Source organism: Onychostoma macrolepis, chromosome 03 (assembly GCF_012432095.1).
Source record: "Onychostoma macrolepis isolate SWU-2019 chromosome 03, ASM1243209v1, whole genome shotgun sequence".
NCBI classification, from domain to species: Eukaryota; Metazoa; Chordata; class Actinopteri; order Cypriniformes; family Cyprinidae; genus Onychostoma; species Onychostoma macrolepis.
In genome coordinates this window covers 37,350,268-37,371,766 of record NC_081157.1, presented here as the reverse complement: position 1 = coordinate 37,371,766, position 21,499 = coordinate 37,350,268, and the positions used below count along the sequence as shown (strand labels likewise).

At 37.4% G+C, this 21,499-nt stretch overlaps 2 protein-coding genes across 6 annotated transcripts in view; one reads left to right on the top strand and one right to left on the bottom strand.

Moving 5' to 3' along the window:
• Window positions 1-8,499, bottom strand: part of slc1a9 (solute carrier family 1 member 9) — a 40,720-nt gene extending 32,221 nt beyond the window's left edge. The window contains exon 1 of one of the 2 annotated variants that reach the window (XM_058768560.1): window positions 8,363-8,499. In XM_058768560.1, the coding sequence (XP_058624543.1) occupies window positions 8,363-8,426 (64 nt within the window). In that variant the 5' untranslated portion in view covers window positions 8,427-8,499. The remainder of the gene's footprint in view (window positions 1-8,362) is intronic. The other variant, XM_058768561.1, reaches the window with a different exon arrangement.
• A 362-nt stretch (window positions 8,500-8,861) lies between these two features.
• On the top strand, window positions 8,862-19,639 carry LOC131535987 (uncharacterized). 4 transcript variants are annotated; one of them, XM_058768567.1, is made up of 3 exons: window positions 9,665-9,924; window positions 10,655-10,743; window positions 17,320-19,639. In XM_058768567.1, the coding sequence occupies exon 3, from the start codon at window positions 17,339-17,341 to the stop codon at window positions 18,671-18,673; it is 1,335 nt and encodes a 444-aa protein (XP_058624550.1). In that variant the 5' UTR covers window positions 9,665-9,924; window positions 10,655-10,743; window positions 17,320-17,338; the 3' UTR covers window positions 18,674-19,639. The 4 variants fall into 4 exon arrangements, with proteins under 4 accessions (XP_058624553.1, XP_058624550.1, XP_058624551.1 ...); XM_058768570.1 differs by lacking the exons at window positions 9,665-9,924; window positions 10,655-10,743 and adding an exon at window positions 8,862-8,954; XM_058768568.1 differs by lacking the exon at window positions 10,655-10,743.
• The last annotated feature ends 1,860 nt before the right edge of the window (window positions 19,640-21,499 follow it).

Here is a 21,499-nt window from a genome sequence, read left to right as displayed (position 1 = left end):
ATGCACCCGTTGTCAGGGATCTGGAAGGAGGACCCAATAGCAGAATGAATGACAAAGGTTTATTAACAAAACAGACTGATACAGGAGGGTAGTGACGTGCACATGTAACATCAAAAAAACACAATAAACAAAGAGACAGCTGGGGAGGACAACTGGAACAGTCTCGGACAGCAACTGGCAGATTACAACGGCAGCAAAAGGAGCGGCAAGACCAGGCAGATAGAGAGGACCAAACAAGGCACCATAGAGCAGAGCGCAGATACTTGTTGACTGCCGACTCCGAAGCGGACCAAGTGCCAGGCATGGAGAACCAGTGGCAGGACTCACAGGAACAGGTCAGGACAGGACCTCTAACACAAGAGACAAGACAAGGCTCCACAGGCACACAAATTACTCCAAAGCAGGCAGGGGATAAATAAAGCAAAAGACCTAATAAAAAGGAGGGTAACATAAGAAATCATTACTCATTTAACCAAGACAACTAACTTAAAATATAGCAAACAAATACAAAACAAGATCAAGACAAGAACTGAAATTATTAAAATAAAAGCAAAGACAAACAAAAATGCAAAACAAGGAGCAAGACAAGAACATTAAACCACAAAGGACTAAACAAGACGAGAACACAAGACCAACCAGACAAGGCGACAAAAACACGTACTCCGCCACATCCACAGGCAGAGACAAAGACAGTGACAGAGGGTGTGAGAATGACAACGAACCAGCAAAGACAATAGGGCAAGGGGCCCTATAAATAGGGAGGAAAACACACGAGGAACAGGTGAAAGCAATACACTAATAAGGACTCAACAAGGGCTAACAAGAAGGTGTGGTAAAGATGAAACAAGGAGGAGGAGCTAGAGATGCACATGGCTGACAAAAACAAAGCCATGTGCTAACACAAGACAACACACACAAGGCAAACAGGCCGAACCCTGACACCTGTATGTTAGTATTTAAAAGCTGCTTGTGATGGGTGGCATCACTACCTGCTTTTGGTAGTTATCAGTGTATTACAATAGTACAAAACAGATTTCAGTACTTAAATAGGTTTGTTTATTAACATTATATCAGTTATTGAAATTACGGTATTTAAATGTAAATTTAAGTTAAAACCGTAAAACCTAAAATGCTGCTACCATATTTTTTTACGGTAAAATTCTGGCAACCACAACTGCCTTTTTTTTTAACCGTAAAATTTACAGATTTTTATTTTTTTTTCCAGTGTACGGTCACTGAAGGCTAACTCATCCTCATTGTCATCACATGGAAGAGCCAACTCTGTACACTTCCTATTGCGCTTTCCATGAAATATTGCTGTATTCATTTTCTGAAAAGAATAAATAATTTTTTTATTCATACATAAATACAACTATACTACAATAAACACTTCAAATAAATAAATAATTGCAATCATATTATTGATGTTACTATCTAGTATCTATAAAAAATCCCAATGGGGAAATACATTACTTCAATTCCACTGAGGTACAGCATTGCCATATGACAACATACCTATTTTTCCGTAGTGGTACAGTGTTGCCATGTGTCAACATTGATTTTCTCATTTTACAGTAAAACTATGTTAGACAATGTTGGTTTGTGAATAAAAATATGTAATTTACTAACCAAATATGATGCAAAAAAATCCCCCTTGAGAAGAGATGTTCAGAAATGAGGTTAACAGAGTAATTTCTGGAGCACTTCAACAGGTGCCCTCCATGTGAGGGTGACAGTGGGAAAAAGTGTTTTGGATGAACATTCAAATGTCATTTTACTTAAAAACAGCACATCATTGACTACCTTAAGGCTGGCCCTTTTAATTACCATATTGCAATATATTGTACTTTATTCAGAATAACAAGGAAATAAGTAGAAATTAATTGTTGCCATATGGCAACTCCGTACCATAGAGGGTTAAAGGTTTTAGAGCAACATATGCACCCCTCCAGATGAAGTCTATTTCAGGGAAGGCCTTGTGTATTTCAGCAGGACAATGCAAAACCACAAACTGCAGATATTACAACAGCATGGCTACGTAGTAAAAGAGTCCAGGTGCTGAATCGGCCTGCCTGCAGTCCAGGTCTTTCACCTACAGAGAACATTTGGTGCATCATTAAACGAAAAATACGTCAAAGACGACCACAAACTCTTCAGCAGCTGGAAACCTATATCAGGCAAGAATGGGACCAAATTCCAACACCAAAACTCCAGAAACTCATAACCTCGATGCCAGACGTCTTCAAACTGTTTCGAAAAGAAGAGATGCTACACCATGGTAAACATGCCCCCGTCCCAACAATTTGTTTTTTTTTTAGATGTGTAGCAGGCATCAAATTTGAAATGAGCTCATTTTGGGCATAAAATTTTAAAAATTTCTTGGTTTAAACATTTGTTATGTTCTCTATGTTCTATTGTGAATAAAATATTGGCTCATTTGATTTGAAATTCCTTTAGTTTTAATTTTATTCAAATTTAAAAAACGTCACAACATTTCCAGAATTCAGGTTGTAGATCTGCTACGGGTTATTATACTGTATATGCTATTTGTGCAGCAGCAGGATGCATCTTAAATACTCACAGCACCGTATCGGCATATGTATTGGCAGTAGCAAGTTCCTGTACTTGCTTTGCAGCAGCAGCAGCAATACAACTACAGCAATAATCAACAGCAGCAGCAATACAACTACAGCAATAATCAACAGCAGCAGCAGTACAACTACAGCAATAATCAACAGCAGCAGCAATTCAGCAGCATAGCAGATCTATTCCGCCAAGACTACAAATACATTAACACTGTCATATCCATTACCATGCTAAAATCTTCAAAGAGTTGTCATGATAGAACTAGATAAGTGTTTGTCAAATGTGTAAATGTAAACAAAAAAGATTTGGTAATTTAATGTTAGAATGCACAATTCCTTTGCAAACATTTTATCAATTCACACTTTCCTGGGGATCAAATCCATGATCGTGGCATTACTAGTGCCGTGTTCTACTATTTGAGCTACATGGATCATTGTAATCTGATTTTATTTCTAATTTGAAATATGTGACCCTGGACCACAAAACAAGTCATAAGTAGCACGGGTATATTTGTAGCAATAGCCAACAATACATTGTATGGGTCAAAATTACCGATTTTTCTTTTATGTCAAAAACATTAGGATATTAAGTAAAGATCATGTTCCATGAAGATATTTTGTAAATTAGTAATATGCATTGCTAAGGACTTCATTTGGACAACTTTAAATGCGATTTTCTCAATATTTAGATTTTTTTTGCACCCTCAGATTCCAGATTTTCAAATAGTTGCATCTCAGCCAAATATTGTCCTATCCCAACAAACCATACATCAATGGACAGCTTATTTATTCAGCTTTCGGATGATGAATCAAATGATAGATAAATAGATAAATCTATTTAAAGAAATTGACCCTTATGACTGGTTTTGTGGTCCAGTGTCACATATCTCATTAAAGCATAATATCAGCTAACAATGTCTCTTCATTCAAGTTTGATATCAGCTTCACTTGCACTGCCAGGGGGTGTTTCCAAAATGGCTTCCAAGTGAAATAACTTGCATTAAAGAGATTTTGGTATAAAAAAATGTATTTAATCAAATATACCCCAGGCTCAATTTACTAGATTCAACTCCTGTACAGCCCCATACAGATCCTAATTTCAAATGTTCTCTGAATTTTGCAGTTCTTGGTTAAGATTCTCAAGAGAACTTAAAATAACCTACCTGATTTGACCAATAGCAGATGGTGTTTGTATGAATTTTGAACACGCCAACATTCAATGGTTCAGTGAAAATGTGAAATGTTTTGGAAAAATTCATATTTGAAAATATTCGGTAATAAAGAAAGAAATGCAGATCCCTAGAAGTGTTGCAAAACTCACAAATTCTCTTCTTATTAAATATGTTTTTGAAATAAATAAAGCGAGAGAACTATGTTTTATGTTCATGTACTTGTCATTCATTCTAAATGAATTTCAAGAAAAACTAGAACAACAGAAAAATAATCTTGCAGTGTGGTTTCATGTTTCTATGGCCTTTTAAACTGTCATAAATTATTGCATACTTATATAGAATTTATTTGGTTTTACTTTGAAGAATGTTTCAAGAGTTTTTACTCTTACTGTTCAAAAACCCCATTGGACCCCATTGACTTTCATTGTATAGAGAGAAAAAAAACAAACAATCAAAATATCTTCTTTTTTTGTTCCATAGAAGAAACTCATATAGGTTTGGAACAAAATGAGGGTGAGTAGATGATGACAGAATTATAACTTTAAGTCAGTGGTCCCCAACCACCGGATTGCGACCCAGTACTGGGCTGTGGAACAGTTGCTACCGGGTCGCAAGAACGTTCTGGGAAAAATGTGTATAGATATGACACTGTTATTTATTGCGCAGTAATGATTGTTCTAATTATTCTGTATTTTCATTGTACGTGATTGCTATGGAGTAGCAATTTCACAATTTGATTGTTCTGATCTGTCATATATTAGGGGTTAAACGGATTGCAGTTGATCAGTGATACGTACGGACCAGACCCCACAGTTATTAATTTGCCAATTTACACGTTCAAGCGATATCAAACCACAAGAATAAGAAACTAAAGTGAACTCAATTCGCAACTCATGTGCTGTTCTCACATACTCCCAAAGCACGCACAAGCATCTAACGTAACCAGTCTGTGGAGTAAAAAATGTTGGAGAACCCTGCTTTAAGCAATGCAAGGCCTGCCTCAAAGACAACCCCACTGTTTATGCTTATCTTCTCAAGGACACTTCTTGTGAAGATAAACTCAAGGAGTAAAACATAAAGCCCTTAAGACGGCATAAGAGCCCACCAGATGCCTGCAGCGACAGCAGTCCACCACACTGTGCTCAACCAAGAACCATTAGGACTGCTAGCCCCATTTTCATACTCAAATCAATGGCGGAATATTTCATGCAAGTTGCTTGTTGAATATATTTCTCTAATGGCTTTCCCTCTATTGGTGTTATGAGGATTGTAAAACGAGGCTGAGGGTGAGATTATAAAAAGGGGCTCCATATGAGATGTAATCATATCGGTTTTCAGAAAACACACAGCGTGAAGCCACACTTTTACGTGCCTTTTAAAGCTGACAAGCTTTCCCTCGCGCACTATCATTCCTTTTAAAGTTCAAGCATTTTTTCTGCTTCCCTCTGTTCCATATGAAGCTGTTTCTCATTAAGGATTAAACAGAGAGTTAGGTTCTCCATTCCCATAATTAAGGCATTCCTAAAATCAGTCTCCCCTCTTAAATCCCTTGGTCTAACCCTACACTTTTTCCCAGTAGCAATGCATTCCACGGATCCGATACCTAGCACGTATCATCTCAAGGTGTGTGAGATTGCGGATTATGTACTTTAGTCTGTGTGTTTTGTTAAGAACGGCGCTCCTGTGTTCTTGACCTCCCCTCTTTGACCCTTTTGTATAACTGCGAAATCCAATTTCAGGCCTCAGTAACCCTCTCTGATCCCGAATACTGAAGAAATTACAGCAGTCGCACTTTTAAGCTGGTCACTGACAAACATGCCCTTAATGCTGCGGGACCTGACACATCAATCAAAGGCGCTGCTCCCTTATCCGATCCGTGCTCCCACCTACGACCCCTGACTTCTGACCTCTAGCCTGTCTGCCATGGTGGGTGCTGTTGAGGGAGGACCCACATGACGGGGGCTAATTAGGTCAGATTGTGGCGAACTGTGCATTACAGCCAAAATTGGAAACACATGCTGCAGCCCACAGAGAGAGAGAGGGAGAGAGAGAGAACACTAGGAAAGAGGTAATGGTGGTGCTGGGGGTGAATAAAATGGGGGTAATGTAAGGTGGAGCGGTGGGGTTCAGTAATGAAGGAGATCTATGAAATTGAAGTGCGTGAGGGGGGATAAAGAGAGGAAAAATTAATTTAATGAATGAATGACACCTCTTTGTGACCATAAATCTAACCTCAGGCTCAGGAGAGAGTCTGTGGACAGCGTACTGGTCTCCTTGACAGCTCCGCTATTTTCAATAATTGCTATAATGGCTATGTAACAGATTGTAATTGCTTTGATATTTGAGGTTTGAGGTGGGAAATCCATTGCCATGGAAATAAATCTGATGTAGACACACACTATGAACAAGGGACAAAGAAAACAAAAATGTACTGCAAGTAAACCGTTCAAAAGTTTGAAAGAAGAATAAATTAATATTAACATTTAAATGATTAAATAATAAATAAAATAAGTATTACATTCGTTCATTACATTTATTATTAATATTATAAATGTAATATAATATATATTCAATTGATTTATTTTTAATTAAACTATTTATTATTTTAATATTATTTTTGAAAGATTAAAAACAACAATAAAAATTATAATATTTTAATTACTATGGTTATTGTCATATTATGATTAGTATTAATAATAAATATTACTGTAATAATTACATACATTATTGTTTTAACAGTATTTTATGTTTAAATTTTAATAGTATAAAGCATTTATGAGTTATTAGTTAACTAAAGCCATAACACATTTTTGTTACTTTAAATAGAATAAACATTACCTGAAAATAAAATATAAAACGGACACATTTATCATTTTCATTTATTGTATTAAATAAGTAAAACTAAAACAAACATTAATTAAAAAATATATATAGACATACATTATTTTTTTCATTATTAAAAATAAAAACAACAAAATCGCTAAAGTTTTAAAATTAAAATGAAAACAAAATCAAAATACTCAAAAACTACAACAGTGTATCAATGATACTAAAATAACACTGGTATAATGATAATAATAAGCATCTATTTATTGAGTGTCTTTTGCAAAGCTCAAGGTAGTATTACGTGAGAAGGATTGTCTCTTATCTGTGGTATGGTTTCAGCATCTGAAAGACGTGCAATTTCATCAGAAGCTCCATGACTCAGTGTCAGTGACGTGTGGTGTGGTCCTTGTGTGATGAGTTGCCCTGTATAGGTGTTTGGGGTGTAGGGTGTAAGGTCTTTCACAAAAACAAGTAAAGCTGGTTCACACTACTACTTGATGAGACCTTTTGCCTGATATGCAGAAATGTATTTTTATCCTTCAACGATAAGGTGTCAGAGCTCTCTGTGCGTGTGCGTGTATGTGTGTGTTTAGCCATTTGAGTGCGAGTGTGTGAAAGAACTTTTGTACCTCCGTTTGAATTTGTCCCTTCTTCCCCTTTCTACCTTTGTTCGCCTGTCATCTCGCTCAATACCTCAGTGACTCCTCGCTCTCAATCATTCTCTGTTCCTGTGGCTCTCTCTCATTCTCATTCCTTCAATCTCACCAATACGCCCTGGGGTTGAAATATCTAAGTGCATACGAAACAAGTTCAGACAAAACCAGAGAGACAGAATAGTGTTAAGGAGGTAAAGACTTGGGAGTGAATGACACTAAATGCCAAGAGGGAGGAACAGCGTCAGGAGAGGGCAGGAGCAAAGATATGAGGGGGCCACATTTCAGACCTCACTGGGCTTTGTATTTGTGTGTGTGTGTGCTCACCTGTGTTTGTGTGTGTTAAATATGAAGTTCCACACCGGTTCCCCGTTCCTCATTTGAAAACCTCTTTTCTGTACCACTCTCGTTCTCTTATTTTTTCCCCCATCTCTCTCATCCCCAAACTCTTTCACGGACAGTCTCACAGGGGCAGGGTTGTAACAGAACACTTCTCTCTTTTGTCTCCTTTCTTTTCCTTATCCTTTCATCTTTTTAAACTTTCTGGGGAAATGGGTTTTGGTGGGATGGAAATTTCTGCTAGGTGAAAGGAGTAGAGAGGAGGGGAGAACGAGAGATGGAGAACGAGAGAAGGCAATGTACGTCTCCTGCTATAAAAACCAAGGGCTGGTTGGCAGTAGACGTTGTAAAAAAAAAAAAAATCTCCAGAGGAAATTGCTTTAACAAATTGCCCCCTAATTCAAGAGCTGCACAGCCCCAAAATCCAACCCGTTCAGACCACCATAAACTGACATGAAATGCATAGTCAACATTTGAAGTGGATCAAAACCTTTCATCAAAGTTGTCCTAAAACCTTAAACCAAAATGCGTTTTTGTCTTAGGACAGCTTTAACTTTTTTGATCCACTTCAAATGTTGACTAGTGTAAATGGAATTCTGCTGTCTGCTACTTTTCGTTACATTTATTAACAGCTAAAAGGTCATAAGGTGCAGGATGCAGGTGATTAGTTTGGACTTAAACTCAATTAACTGACAATAAATCAGTTCCTAAGTCAGTCCATCCATTAGATTTAAGCCATTTTCCACTCTCTTTTTTGTTTTTCATTATGAGAACTCTCAACACCCACCGCCAGCAGATGGTCCTCGTCCTTTTTTTTCCTCCACCATAATGTCTTCATTCACTCTGTCCATTCCTCTTCTTCTAAACCAGCCCTCTTTCACTCCCACTAGCTGTTGTCCCCTTACCGCCTTTCATGAAGATACCTTACCGTACTTCAGCACTCAAACCTCCACGGCGCGGGAATTTCTGCATCCACTTTTTGAACTTTTTTGAACTTTTATTTCAGATTAAACTTGGCTCATTTATAGCTCAAAGTCTGCGTTTTGTGGTCTGACTGCTGGAAAAGTAGAGCTGACGCTCATGCACGCGGTGTCAGAGGTGTATTATTCAACGCTTGCATGCCAATCCTCCAGAAACTCGCGCATAAAGAAAGACCTGAGATTAAAAGGCGCGTTTTAAACAGATAAGCGTGGAAATACAACTCGACGTGGACCTCCTCAGACTGGACTTCGGAGATGTTATGGGAGACTTCTGCAGTTTGAACTATATGAATCGTGAGTTCTTCTGGAAATTTCGTTAATTTTTGCGTGAGACTGACGGACTGTATTATCAATGTGGTGTTCGCCGAAGATACGCGTGGCCCGAGACTCACCTAAACGGTAGGTGCTGACTCTTTTTTTAATTTAACATGTTAGCGTACTACAGGTGTCTACTGCTGATAACATCTGAAGTGGTGTAATGACAGATACAGTTTATATGGGTTAATTTTTGTAACAGTTAATTTAATGTGAAGCAGGTGTTGATCGGACTCGTTGACAGGTTGTCAAGCTTTGGTATTAGCAGAACGCAAACGAATCGTTCATTTGAGTCGAATCTTTACACTGGATCTGATGAACCGGTTCGCAAAATATTTCGTTCACTCACTTCAATCCGAGCGAGTCTCTCAGTGAACCGAACGAAATATTTCGATACATGAGCTGATAGTTTGTAATACGAAAACAGCTGGTTTTAATAGCATTTTATTAAAACATCCTTTCCTGCCAGGTGATGATACATTTGAGTATTGTTTATTGCAAATTACATTTAGGTAAATTATGTTTTAATAAGATGAATCATGGGCAAAACAAACTGGACAACAAATCACAATAAAAATTTGTATTAAAAAATGAAACTGCAAGTTTGTCTGGACATGTACAGTTTTGCTGAACCGGTTAGTAGAGCCTGTAATATGAGACCCTTACATCACTTACAGTACTTAAACAGCGTTTTGTTTAGTTTTTTTTTTTTAAATCGGGAACGATTTCTTCGAAAGAACCGATTCGTAAAAATGAGTTGGATTATTGATTAGTAATCGGAATTAAAGCGATCGTGAGAAGCGTTTCCCCCGGGCCTCGAAAGAGATGACTGAAAACTATTTTGGCCAAAGACCAAGTGTGCTTGATCTTCATATTTTTTTCAACAGTAGCCGCTAGTGACTCGACAAAACTAGACATTGAATTGAGTTCAACTATGCTGTCCTGTCACGCGCGTGCAGTGTGCGGTTAAATCGACGGTCGTCGCTGTCCAATATTCAGGTGTTCAACCTTTGTTTACCTGTCTGCCTGCGTACCTTGGAAGAAGGTCTCTAAAGTAAGTCCAGCATGCTGTTTAAAATACACAGTAGGTGTGTGTTTGTTTTTGCATTTAGCCTACTGTTTCTCAGCATGACATCCGGTAACACTTTACAATAAGGCTCATTAGTTAACAACATTAGTAAACTTGAACTAAGAATGAATAATACTTCTACAGCATTTATTAATCTTATTTAATGTTAATCTCAGCATTTACTAATGCATTATTAAAATCACAAGTTGTGTTTGTTAACAATAGTTAATGCACTGTGAACTAACATGAATAAACAATGAACAACTGTATTTTCTTTAACTAACATTAACAAATATTAATAAATAGTGTAATAAATGCATTGTTCATTGTTTGTTCATGTCCAATCCAAATCGATTTATTGTGTTATATTATAGGGAGTATCCTTTGGAGGAAGCCTTAAAAAACAAATGTATGTAGATCTACATACGAGAGTAGTTTGTCAGTGCTAATGTGTTTACACAGTAAAGGAGTTAAAGGGTGGGAGCTGGCAGCCATTAAAACAATAATTAACACACATGCACATCCTGTCAGTCACCTGGCCAACTAGCCTATAAAAACAGAAATGAAAACAGAAGCTCACAACCTTTGTTTACTACATAATGAATGTTTATGTAACTGTTTTCTCACCCCTGTGTAACACATAAAAAGCCACTGAGACAGTACAAGTGAGAATAAAGCTACAGGTATTTATGAGAGATGTGAACTCTTCCTCCAGTTATCCAGGCAGGATCTGAAGCAGACCAAAGTTCTTTCTCAGAAAGAAAGAGGGAAAGTGTGGATGGAGATTATCCTGAAGTGTGAGGAGTAAGTGGAATGTGTCGCTCAGTGTGTGCTAGCCATTTTCAGATGTGTTCAAGCTACTTATTTCTCAACTGCAACACAGTGCCTTTGATCAGAAACATCTGTACAGCTGTTTTTTTATGTAAATAATTTAGAGACAAAAAACGATTTTATGAGAAAGAGGAGGGACAAGTTATGTTTGTCTTGGAATAATAATCCCTTTCTCCCAAGAATTTTTTCTCTCTCTCTCTCCTTTTTGTGCAGTATCTTATTTAGGAAAGATGTCTTTCTATCTCTCTTTCTTTTTTAAACTAATATGTGACCCTGGAGCACAAAACCAGTCTTAAGTCGCTGGGGTATATTTGTAGCAATAGCCAAAAATACATTGTATGGGTCAAAATTATAAATTTTTATTTATGCCAAAAATCATTAGGATATTAAGTAAAGATCATGTTCCATGAAGATATTTTGTCAATTTCTTACTGTAAATATATCAAAACTTCATTTTTGATTAGTAATATGCATTGCTAAGAACTTCATTTGGACAACTTTAAAGGCGTTTTTCTCAATATTTTGATTTTTTTGCACCCTCAGATTCCAGATTTTCAAATAGTTGTATCTCAGCCAAATATTGTCTGATCCTAACAAACCATACATCAATTAAAGACTGGTTTTGTGGTCCAGGCTCACATATTAAAGAGGTCAAACAATTGTTTACCTTTTTTCTTTTACCCAAGAGGTTTATATATAATTCATAATTTAGTTTTACTCAACCATTGTGGCTGTTTTTTTCTCTCCATTTGGAGCTTTAAAACTCCATGTAAACTTATCAATATATATATATGTTATGATTGGCATCGCCCCATCCATAAGTTAAAGCCTTATTGCAAAGTCTGCAATAAAGACATCTTCATAAATCCACACAAAGTACAGTGATGCAATTAGGGAACTACACAAAGTCTAACAAATTTAAAAAACTCTTTGGCTAATTTTGAATCCTCTTCATTATTATTTGACTGGGTTTGGTCTGGACAGATTGCTAAACACTGAGTACCAATGTGTAAACGTAACTAATAAGACATTTTTGGAAGCTGGAAGCCAATACTGCAGTTCAGATCAATAATAGTCTTTTTTTGGACTGGATAAAACGTTTTGAGTTCTGAATGTTATAATACAAATAAATATAAAAGATATAAATGTAAATGAAAAAATGATACAATTAGATTTTGTCATGACATGACCTGTTTAACTTGATTTTAAACCTGTGTCTATGTTTCATTTTCTCTCCAATTCTTTGTGGCTTGATATGGGAGTTCAGACTGTGCTGCGTTGGACGCTTATGGCCGAGTGTATAGGGTGAGTGGGACGATGGGAAAATTCCAAAATTGTCAGTCACGTCAAGTCTGAACAGGGGGATTGTAGAATGTCTATCATGAGTCACGCTTTTGTTTTTCGGATTGGAGAGGATATATAATAAAGGCCATACATCTGCATTAATTGATTCGACAGGCTTATTAGTGTGATAGCATGAAGTGGTAGTGGATCCTCTGGCTGATATCCAGTGAAAACTCTTTAGAAAGAGGTTATTTATAAAGCAGGTTTAAAGCTTTCGGTGGCTTGAAGCCGAAAATAGAACAAGGTGGGAGAGCCAAGGTGTTTGTCTAAGGTGGCTTTTGTCTAGAAGATCGCAGATTACTCTTGTCATGGGGGTGGGAGTAGTGGGTCAGATCAAAGATATGTGTGGATGTGTGCACACAGGCTCCTGTGAGGTAGAGTGTGTAAGATCGGGTTAAACGTGCGGGTTCATTGTGTTCAGGAGCTTGACATTTTTTATGTGAGGCTGGAGGCTCATTTTTGAGCTGTGCGTAAGGTGAGGAGAGAAAGTGCAGGGCTACTCTGGATGGCAGAGTTCATGAAGCATGTCATTGCTGCAAATGGAGCGCACTGATGAAGTAGTTCAGCATGTCGCCCAGCGTCTACAGATATGCCTCCTGCACGTGTGTCTGCCTGCCTACTGTTTGTGTTCCTGTTCCAAAAAAAACATACGCATTAACCAGCAAGTCTTCCTCTCAGGTCACACTCGTACGCATGCACTACACCCTTTTTCACTTAGGTGTGCACACACACATACTGCCTTCAACTATGAAAAATGCTTGTAACTTTTGTTAGTAAGTCATTTTATGCACTAAAAATGCAGGTCATACATAAAATAATTTGTGTTTTCACAGTTCTTCTATGTTGAGCATGTTTTTTTTAATTTATGGGAAAAAAACTCCTCAAGACTGTGTTTCAAGGTCAGTAAGGCTCTTAAAACATCACAAAATGTGACCATTTTATGACAAGTCACGATTAGTTCAGGTTGAAAAATGCTATGTGTGTGACTTAAAAACTTGATATTATTATGAATATAAAAATATTAAAAATATATATTTGATAATCATTATCATTCATTTCAAATGTGTTTTTAATATAGATTCACATGTAGGCCTATGTATATAATTTAGTGCTGTCAAACGATTTATCGCGATTAATCGCATCCAAAATAAAAGTGTTTGTTTACATAATGTATGTGTGTGTAGTACTGTGTATATTTATTATGTATATATAAAGACACACACATATAGCATATATTTTGAAAACATTTACATGTATTTACGTGTAAATATTTATATTCATATAAATTATATCATATATAAATATATTTATTATACGTAACATATTTTTCTTAAATATATACATGCACGTATGTATTTATATCTATAAAAAATATACACCGTACACACATATATTATGTAAACAAAAACTTTTATTTTGGATGCGATTAATCACGATTAATCGTTTGACAGCACTAATATAAGTACATATTTTAGGTGTATATAAAATAATTTAGTACATTTATTTGATGGTTACACCACATGACATTTTTAGAGTCATTATATTTCATCTTTTCTTGAAAATGGAGAAAAAGATTTTCGAAACCAACATGAGTGCAAAGAGTACATTTCTAAAAACTTGCCTTGTGTGTTTCAAACAGGATTTGCCCTTTATTGGACTCATTTGTCGTTGACCTTTTGATTTAACCGTAGTTTAAATATTGTGAAGCAATACCTAAATATTGATTCTTGCATGCAGTCATATATGTAACTTCATTTCAGCTGTCAGCAACATGCTGGGATTTAGTGATACTTGTTTAGATATTGTAGCATTTCGTAGTTTGTGAGACAGTATGTAGGCATGTCAGATGCATAAAATATGATTTGCGGTTGTGAAAGACCAAGGTTATAAATTTCTCTTTGAACATACCTGCAATGCTCATCTTACGCACAGCCCCCTTAAGCAAGTATATTTGAATTTAAAAGACGATAGAGCCTCATTTGCACATAGCACACCTGTTCCTATGTTGAACGTAAACAGGAAGTAAGCACTTATACATGTAGTGCTCCATGTCCTGGCATGCATACGTATGGACTTGGTGGCATTCTTTCCCTGCGTGTGACCGCAGGCTCAGTAGTGCATTGTGTGCGAGTGTGTTCATTTGGTTTGAGTGTTATTAGGAAACAGTGTCCGGGGCGGGGTGATGTTATTATGAGTGTCCCAAGTGGTGATTTTGCACTTTACACACAATCTTTCTGTCCACCCACTCTCTCACTATGAGCCTAATGATTATCTTTTCTCAAACGAACAGTCACTTGACTCTGCGTGCACTGGCTTTACTCACCCTTGACCCCCTCCTGCAATCTAGTGTGTCCCGCCTGGGGAAGCCCAGGAGGAGTTTTCTCGGTTGAAGCCACATCACTGACATTCTGAGCATTCTTCTTTTCTTGAACTCTCTTTCTCTCTAAATGCCTCTCCCTCCCTCATCTCTCAGCACAACAATAACAGGATTGGTGAGTGATTTACACCTGGCCTTAACATTGGACAGGTCGACTGCATCCCTCGCTGTATCATCAATAAGACGACACACTCTAGATTTGTGTGGTCACATTTCTCTTGCTTAAAAGCAAATTTTCTAAATTTTAAGTAGACATGTTGGAGTTTTTGTTGCTGTTAAGAGCATCACACATCATGTCTTAACATGCTTTATGTAGTTTGCACTCATTTTTGTATACATTTAGTATAAATGTGACCTTGGACCACAAAACCAGTCATAAGGGTGAATTTTTTTTTTTTTAATTGAGATTTATACATCGTCTGAAAGCTGAATAAATAAGCTTTCCATTGATGTATGCTAACTTGATTTGTTATGATAGGACAATATTTGGCTGAAATACAACTATTTGAAAATCTGGAATCTGAGGGTGCAAAAAAAATCGAAATATTGAGAAAATCACCTTTAAAGTTGTCCAAATGAAGTTCTTCGCAATGCATATTACTAATCAAAAATTAAGTTCTGATATATTTACGGTGGGAAATTTACAAAATCTCTTCATGGAACATGATCTTTACTTAATATCTTAATGATTTTTGTCATAAAAGAAAAAATGATTAGTTTGACCCATACAATGTATTGTTGGCTATTGCTACAAATGTACCTGTGCTAGCGCAAATTGTGTCCATATATATAAACCACCATTCAAATGTTTGGAGATTTTTAAAGATCCCCTGATGCTAAATATTGAAGTAATTGCTGCTTTGCCATCACAGGAATAAATTACATTTTAAAATATAGGCCTATTCAAATAAGTTTTCACAAAATCAATATCATACTGTATTTTTGATCCCTTAAATGCAAACTTATGTCAAAAAAGGAAAAATATCTTACTGACCCCAATCTTTTGATCTTGAACATTAGCGTGTGTGTATTTTATATATTGTTTGATGATATTTTGGTTTCTGCACTGAATTAATCTTTTCAACCCTCTCCTTACAACTTTATATGAATATTATTTTGATTGTACAATGTGACAAAAAAGTGCAGATGATGAGGCAAGTTTATCATTTTTGATGTGATGGTTTTGCTTCCACCTGCTGGTTGACAGTAGTGTTTGAGTGTCTGCTCATTTAGTGCTGAAAGTAAAAGGAAGAGCGTTTATCATCCATCAGTGTAGTTTCACTCTGGCCCCCACTAAATAAGCACATAAATCACTACCACTGGGCCAGTAACCATCCAGGAGATTGTCTTAGGTAGAAGACTGCTGAACTTTGGCATTCCTGTCAATAAATAACCCAAATCTCTGAGGTATTCTCAGTATTGCAGAGAGTAATGTTACAGAAGTGTGAATATGGGATCATCAGGTCAAACGTGTGGAAAAAAGGATACAAGACAAGCACAAACAACAATCATCTTCTTTTATTTATTTATTCTGCAGTAAAGTGGCATCTTTTTGTTTGCCTCCTCATGCTCATAATCTGTGAATTTTACAGCCTTTTCCACACATACCAGGGTTGTTTGTGGTCTCGTGTGAAACTAGGCCAGCACCAGACCAACACTGTTAGTGGCTTTATTTCAAACAGAGCTTTGCGAGACGTCGGCTAGCCGGTGACTTCATGTCTGCGCCAACCAACCAGAGCAGGCGATAGTGAAGCAAGTTTGCGGCTCCACTCTCCCTCTGCACAGAGACATGAATCTGCGGCTTGCAGTTTTGCATCTTTTTTCCACTAGCATATGCCAAAGCTGTAAAGCTATACTTTTACAGTTTTAGGCTTATGTTACCTTATTTTTATGAGCTGGCATTGAGCCTGTTCTTTTGAAAATCTGTTTCCGCCTCAGAGTAAAAAAATATTCAGCGGCAATTGTGAATTTTATCTCCCAATTGTGATTTTACATCTGTGACTTTATTTCTTATTCTGAAGTCAGCATAAAATGAAATGCACCCTATCTATTTTCCAGATGCATGTTATAGATCTTATTGTGAGCAATTCATCCATACATATGTTTTTTGTTTAATCAAAGTTTCAAATGATCTAGAAGAACTCTCTAGTGAGGTATGCTGGACTTTTTCGGTAAACCCCATCACTTTATTACAATTAACAGCAAGCTTGAATTCAGATCTGCCTCCATCCAATCAACAACCTTTTAAAAGACCTAAGCAATCAACAGTAGTGTTGCAAAAAGGTGGAACATTTTCAGTTAATTTCAGAAATATTACAGACATTTTGGAAACTTTCCAGGCTTTTTCGGAAACTTTCCAGAAATTGTTCACCCCTTTTCAACCCTAATCAACAGTTACCCTTGCACAACTGTAGGTAATCGATAGGTGTGTAGAAAAAACAACCAAAAAAAAAACAGGTCCAACATCAAAGCAAAAAATAATAAATCCCACACACCCTCCGCACTTGCAATTGTATCAAAATATATGATGAGGTAGGTTTAATAATGTATTACATAATTGATTTTGATTGGTAATGATGTGTCTATGTGTTGCAGTGATTGGTCATGTGTTGTTTTTAAACTGAATTGTCAGAATTGTCTATATTGCAAGTATAATTGCAAGTGCAGATAGTGTCCGGGATTTATTCTTTTTTGTTTCGATAATCTGTTACACCGAGATGAATTTTGTTACTCTAACATTCTAAACATTCCAAAGTAAATAATTGTGACGCCACTGTTCTTCCTCTTTATGCGCTTTCTAATTCTTGCTTTTTTTTATCAACTCATAGTTGACACGTCTTGGGAGTGATGCACTGGCTTCCCCTGGTTGCCATGGTGATCGCCTCGGCCCTGCCTTTCCCTCAAAGTCCTGTGCCCAGGCTTGTTGCCGCAATGATGGAGCCTGGCAGAAACGACAGCAACAGCAGCATGCTGACCAACTCATCAGTGGACCACGACTCTTCTCACAATAACTACAGCACAGATGACATAGCTCCTCACAGAACAGTCGATAAGCAGAGCACGTTTGAGGAGGACCATATATCCAAAAGTAGAGCAAACCAAGAGAATCTTCAAACAGAAGACATTGTTGTCAATAACCCAAAGCAGGACCACACAGGTGGAGGTAGGACTACAGGAGCAGATGCCTCCTGGCCGCACAATCCTAGGAAATACAAATCACAAAAAATAGCCAGTTCCCAAAGCAACAATATTCTCAAGGACTATCAGCTTGAACGTAGCCAGTTTCATGAAGAAAGCAGTATTGAGGCAGAGACTTTTCTTAAAGATGACAGGAACGCAAGACGTGAACTGAAAGATGGGCCTCTTGAAGGTCTGAGCTCTCCAGTGCAGGAACATCTGGACGAAGCTCAAACGGACGTGAAAGAGTTGCTGCAGCAATCTGGAGGCTTTGGAGCAGAACCAGGGTTTGGGTTTGATGACATAGGCCTACGAGAAGAAGATCAGCTGCTTTTGCTGGACGCCCATCCACGGGTACTCTTCTCCCCGGCCCTTTCCCCACCCAAACACCCGCCACTGCTCTTAATGCTGGAGTTGGGCTTATTGGCCGATGACGTTGAGGATGAGGAAAGTCACATGATGGATGCTACCACGTCCGGTCATGGGGACGACAAAGAAACATACAGGAACTTACTCTTGGGTCTCTCTGATTCTGACGGCCCCGTTTCAGGTGTCCGCCGCAAGCGTCAAGCCGCCCACACCGCACAAGGCATCGAACGCTCCGTATGCGAGGCCGAAAGTGGGTGGGTGACCAACAAGAAGACGGCGGTGGACTTCCGGAGCAACACCGTCACTATTCTGCAAGAGATCCAGACCCAGACTGGGCCGCTCAAGCAGTATTTCTACGAAACAAAGTGTCGTAAGCCAGATCTAAATAGGAAAGGTGAAGTGCAGGCGGTGGAGGGGGCCAGCTGCTTGGGGGTGGATAAGAAACACTGGATGAGCAGGTGCGAAACCAAGCAGTCGTATGTACGCGCGCTCACCTCGGATGAAACCAAGAGGATAGGGTGGAGGTGGATCCGTATTGACTCCTCCTGCGTTTGCGTGCTGCTCACTAGAGGAACGTACTACACTGAGAAGAAGTTGGAGAGGGGAAGAGAGCGAGAAGGCAAAAGGTACAGATAGCTTGGGCTGTCTGATCAAAGGATTGATGCGGAGTTGAAAGATCATGTGAATTAAAGAGCGTTTAAGGGAGTGTATCTGTTCTGGTCCACTGTGTGGGAGATTTCTTTTCCAGATGTTCCTGCATCTCACTTGACAAAACCTTATCGCTGTACCCCCAGTGTCTCACTGAGGGATAGTCATGAAAATCACCCTCGCGTTGCTCAAAACCTGTATGATTTATTTTCTCCTGTGGAACACAAATGAATACAGTGGTAAACTTTTTGGACACTAAGTCACTCGTAAAGATGTTTGAATATCATCGCATTAGATATGAATATCAAACCAAATGGCATCTGGAAACAAGTGATGCTAGAGCTTTTCACTTTTCTGAGCCACTTTTTTAAAATGAATTTTTATGAAGTCAGTTCTCCTCAAGTTTATGCTGGTTTTCTAGCAGAATAACTGCTGGTGTAGTTCATTTTAATAACAAATATGAGATGTTACTCAGAGTTTGACTCCCAAAAGGACTTTTTGTCTTGATTTTGAACAAGATTTAAAGACCAATAACGATAACAAGTGTGCATGTGGGATAATTCTTTAAAAAGAAATGCCTCTTGTTTTGATATTTTCACATGTAATGCAAAAAAACTTTAGACATTTTTAAATGTGGCTGAAGTGTCCAAATACTGTATATTTAGTGCATTTCATACAACAAAGCCTGCTGACTTTCAAGTTGTTTTGCTTCAAAAAAAGTACTATGGAAAATGGTCCATGGACTATATCAAAGTCCCTTTTAAGGAAATTCACTCTGCAGCCATATTTGCAATGCCTCTAGGTGGGTAATCTTCCTGTAAATTTACTCATCCCCATGTCTTTCAAGATGTTTATGTCTTTCTTTCCTCAGTTGAAAAGAAATTAAGGTTTTTGAGGAAAACTTTCCAAGATTTTTCTCCATTTAATGGACTTCAATGGGAAACAATGGGTTGAAGGTCCAAACTGGAGTTTCATTGCAGCTTTAAAGGGCTACACGATCCCAGCTGAGGAATAAGGGTCTTATCTAGCAAAACGATTGGTCATTTTCTAAGAAAAATACAAATTTATTTACTTTTTAACCACAAATCCTCATCTTGCACTAGCTTGACTTCACACAAGTTGTAATCTTCACACATATGTAATCATGTTGGAAAAGTCACGCGTGATGTAGGTGGAAGTACCAACCCTGAGTTAACAAAGTGAACGTGCAAGGAAAATCAAACACCCTTTACCAAAAAAAGGTAAAACGATGTAGGAGGGTTTTGAATTTGAAGGAGAAAATTGAGTTTTTTGCCTTACCCTACCCTTTTGAACCGAAGTACACAGATGAAGAACTAATCATGTGTGACCTTTCCAACGTGATTACGTAATGCATGAAGTCGCGCATTCACATCGCAGAGCTAGTGCAAGACAAGTTGTGGTTATTAAGTATTTAATGATTATTTATTTATTTTAGAAAATAAATCATTTCGCTACATAAGACCCTTATTCCTTGGCTGGGATCATGCAGTGCCCTTTGAAGCTGCAGTGAAACTGCAATTTGGACCTTCAACCCATTGATCCCCATTGAAGTCCACTATATGGAGAAAAATTAATTTATTTTTCGACACGAACATCTTGGATGACATGGGGGTGAGTAAATTATTAGCAAATTTTCATTCTGGAAGAGGACTAATCCTTTAAGGTATGCAAGACCAGCTCCTACCTACGTGAATAGGGAAATACTAAAACCCTAGAAAATAATGGCCAAATTAACAATTAATTAATTAATTAACATATTTCAAGACCGCAAACAAATCTGACATGAACTGTCCCATCAATGCTGTTTCTAAAGCTCTAATAGCATTTAAAAAGCATATGTGACCCTGGACCACAAAAGCAGTCTTAAGTTGCTGGGGTATATTTGTAGCAATAGCCAAAAATACATTGTATGGGTCAAAATTATCAATTTTTCTTTTATGCCCAAAATCATTAGGATATTAAGTAAAGATCATGTTTCATGAAGATATTTTGTAAATTTCTTACCGTAAATGTATCAAAACTTCATTTTTGATTAGTAATATGCATTGCTAAGAACTTCATTTGGACAACTTTAAAGACGATTTTCTCAGTATTTAGATTTTTTTGCACCCTCAGATTCCAGATTTTCAAATAGTTGTATCACAGCCAAATATTCTCCGACCCTAACTGAATACATGTAAAAAAAAACAGAGATTCTAATATCTCTTTAATTTGACTTACTAGATTACTAGAGCTGCCATATTTTGTCTTGCCATTTTGCCCATTCGTAGCAGTACAAGTGAACTGTCTTGGGTAATAATATACAGTCTTTGACGATATTCCAAGTCTTCTCAAGTCATGTAAGGATGAGGTTGAAATGTAAGTCATTCACTTGTTTTTTTTTTCTTGGTGCATTCACTGTAACTTATTTGGTGTTTCACGAAACAGTATACGGGTTTGAAGTGATACGAGGTGACGATGAGTTCCTCCACTCTGCTGTCATTCCTCCGGTCCATATCCACGTCTCACTAGGCCAGTGTGTAAACTCACACAAACGAGAAAACCTCAATACCGAGATGGTTTTTTTTTTTTTCGTATTTTTCGTATATTGTTGCATTTGTTTTATTGTATCTATAGTATACAGACAATAAGTTATTACTGTTGAATTAGTATGTAAGCGTAAGTACTTGATATTAATATATTTCTTTATAAATGTACAATATGTGAAACATACATAATGCAAATATATGTGTATTTATAATAACCAAAACTATTTGAGCTGTTCAGAGGTCAGCAGAATTTGTAATTGCAGAT